This window comes from Galeopterus variegatus, unplaced genomic scaffold, assembly GCF_000696425.1.
Source record: "Galeopterus variegatus unplaced genomic scaffold, G_variegatus-3.0.2 Scaffold1634, whole genome shotgun sequence".
Taxonomy (NCBI): Eukaryota; Metazoa; Chordata; class Mammalia; order Dermoptera; family Cynocephalidae; genus Galeopterus; species Galeopterus variegatus.
This window is the reverse complement of record NW_007727745.1, coordinates 143,217-145,576: the sequence shown is the minus strand read 5'-3', so window position 1 is coordinate 145,576 and position 2,360 is coordinate 143,217. Positions and strand designations below refer to the sequence as shown.

The 2,360-nt window shown below is 40.6% G+C and overlaps 1 protein-coding gene across 2 annotated transcripts in view; it reads left to right on the top strand.

The window, feature by feature from the left end:
- PCGF6 (polycomb group ring finger 6) overlaps positions 1-2,043 on the top strand; it is a 27,967-nt gene extending 25,924 nt beyond the window's left edge. Inside the window, exon 10 of one of the 2 annotated variants that reach the window (XM_008578119.1) lies at positions 1,677-2,043. In XM_008578119.1, coding sequence (XP_008576341.1) covers positions 1,677-1,733 — 57 coding nt within the window. In that variant the 3' untranslated portion in view covers positions 1,734-2,043. The remainder of the gene's footprint in view (positions 1-1,676) is intronic. The other variant, XM_008578120.1, reaches the window with a different exon arrangement.
- Positions 2,044-2,360: the final 317 nt, after the last annotated feature.

The window sequence follows — 2,360 nt, the reverse complement described above, 5'->3', positions numbered from 1 at the left end:
GCGGTGCGGGGCCGGGCGACGGGATTGCACCCCTCGGTGTTGCTCCCGCGCCTCGCTCAGCCAGTGAGCGGGAACCGGTCTGTATGTGGGATCCGAACCCTCGGGCGGGAGCGCCACCGCGCTTCCCAAGCGGCGCACTATCCAGTGCGCCACCGGGTCGGCCCTAAAATGTAATTTCTATGCATGTAAAAATGTTAATAGAATCTGTTTGTGTTACAATACAAATTCATTTACTTTGATCAGGCTAATCAGTCTAGAACAGATCTGGCAGTCCATGGACCAAACATGGTATGAAGTTATGCTTTATTTGACTTTGTGTTTTAAATATTTTTTAGTTTAAATTTCTTTAGACAAGCATCTGCTCTCTGGTTAGCACTCTTCAACTTTCCCTATTGACTCACATACCTAACTTACACATTCGTTTGTGCTACTTTCCTGGCTCTTATGGGCATTTGAATTTGTTGTACAAAATCCTGGTGAGTTTTTGCTGGAGTTGCCAGGAGAAGAAGCCATATTGCAATGAGAAGAATAGTGAATAGGAAATGAGGAAGTTGAGCTGGCTGATTAGCTCAGTTGGTTAGAGTTCCACTTTATAACACAAGGTCACAGGTTCAGATCCCTGTATCAGCCAGCTGCCAAAAATTTTTAAATTTTTATTATTTTTTTTGTGTGTGGCTATCTAGTATGGAGATCCGAATCCGTGACCTTGTGTTATAAGGCTATGCTCTAACCAACTGAGCTAACCAGCTAGCCCTAAAAAAAAATTTTTTTTTAAAGAAAAAGAAATGTTCAAATTAAAAAAAAAAAAAGAAAAGAAAAGAAACGAGGAAGTGGAGCCATGGAAAAGTTTAGCAAAGAAGGAAAAAATAGGGAGTGATATAGCCACAGTAGGATTAGAAGTGCAAGGCATGTGTACCACTACACCTTGTCTGTGTTGCTCAGAGCAGATTCATGGCACATTTCCCAGTGACCCTTCCTTTTTATCTAGTTTTCATGTTCATAATGGGTGGATTGCTTGCTAGATTCAGCCTTGGTGAGAGCACAGAGAATTTAAGACCTAATATCAACAGAGGACACAGAAACCCACAAAAAGCAAATAAAAATACAGCATCTGGAATCTTTTAGTGTAGAATTAATTTGCCCAACAACTTCTGAGGACAGTCTTTAAGCAGGAAGTAAAATATATGATATATTTTAGGCTTCCATCAAATGGGCAAGAGTTTCAAAGTTTTATCACTTTACAGTAGCGAGCTTCATTTATCAAATGAATGTTTCAGAAAACAGATTCATGACGCTTTGTGACAGTTGAGTCCTTTTTTAGGGTTGCTCAATGCTTGCTTAGTCCATTAAGTAGTCTGTGGAGAAGGAAAGGTATATGTCTTTTAGTTCTTTTTGGAGAATTGTTTAGTGATAAACAACCCTGGCTAACTATGGATACGTGATAGTTTGAGAATTGGCTCCTGGGAATCATTAAAATGACACACTGACAAGGAGTGTCTGGTGATGAGGTGAGTGCATAAGCAGGCATATTTCTCTTGGGCTGTTTATTCTCTATAAATCAAAAAATTTCACATTAGTGTTGAGTTATGAAAAATGAGCCAGCTTTGACTTGATCATTTACATAATTGGTTTTCAAAGAAGAGCAAAATAAGTCTTTTTTTTCCTTCTTTTTTCAGGATGGTCTGCTTGTCCTTCATTATGGTCTTGTGGTTTCTCCTCTGAAAATAACTTGAAAATTCTAGGCATATTATGAGGAAGGAAACAGAGTAAGGAGGCTTCTGCAGGACTGCATCTCACCAAAGATTTCCACGAAACATGTAATTGCTACCACTTTATGCTGTTCAAGACATAACTTATCTAATTTCAGCACCAAGAATCATAGCATTTATAAGTACAACTTGGAATGATGCAATACATCTGTTTTACTAGAGACTATATATAAAAAGCATCCATAGCTCAGGGAAAAAATTTCAATATATTGAATTTTTAAATTCCTGTGATTTCAAACACTTTGACTTTGATTTTTGCTTCCCATCTTTGAGGTAAATTGGTTTCTTTTTTTTTTTTTTTTTTTTTTTTTTTTGTCTTTTTTCCGTGTCCGGCAACGGATCGCAACCCTCAGTGTCGCCCCCGCACTGGACCGGGACCAGCAACGGGATCGCAACCCTCGGTGTTGCTCCCACGCCTCGCTCAGCCAGTGAGCGGGAACTGGTCTGTATGTGGGATCCGAACCCTCAGCGGGAGCGCCGCCACACTTCCCAAGCGGCGCACTATAGCAGTGCGCCACCGGGCCGGCCCTGGTTACTGTTCTTTGTTGAGTCATATCTCTTTCAAGTTGGTGGTTGGGATTCTGCTCCCTG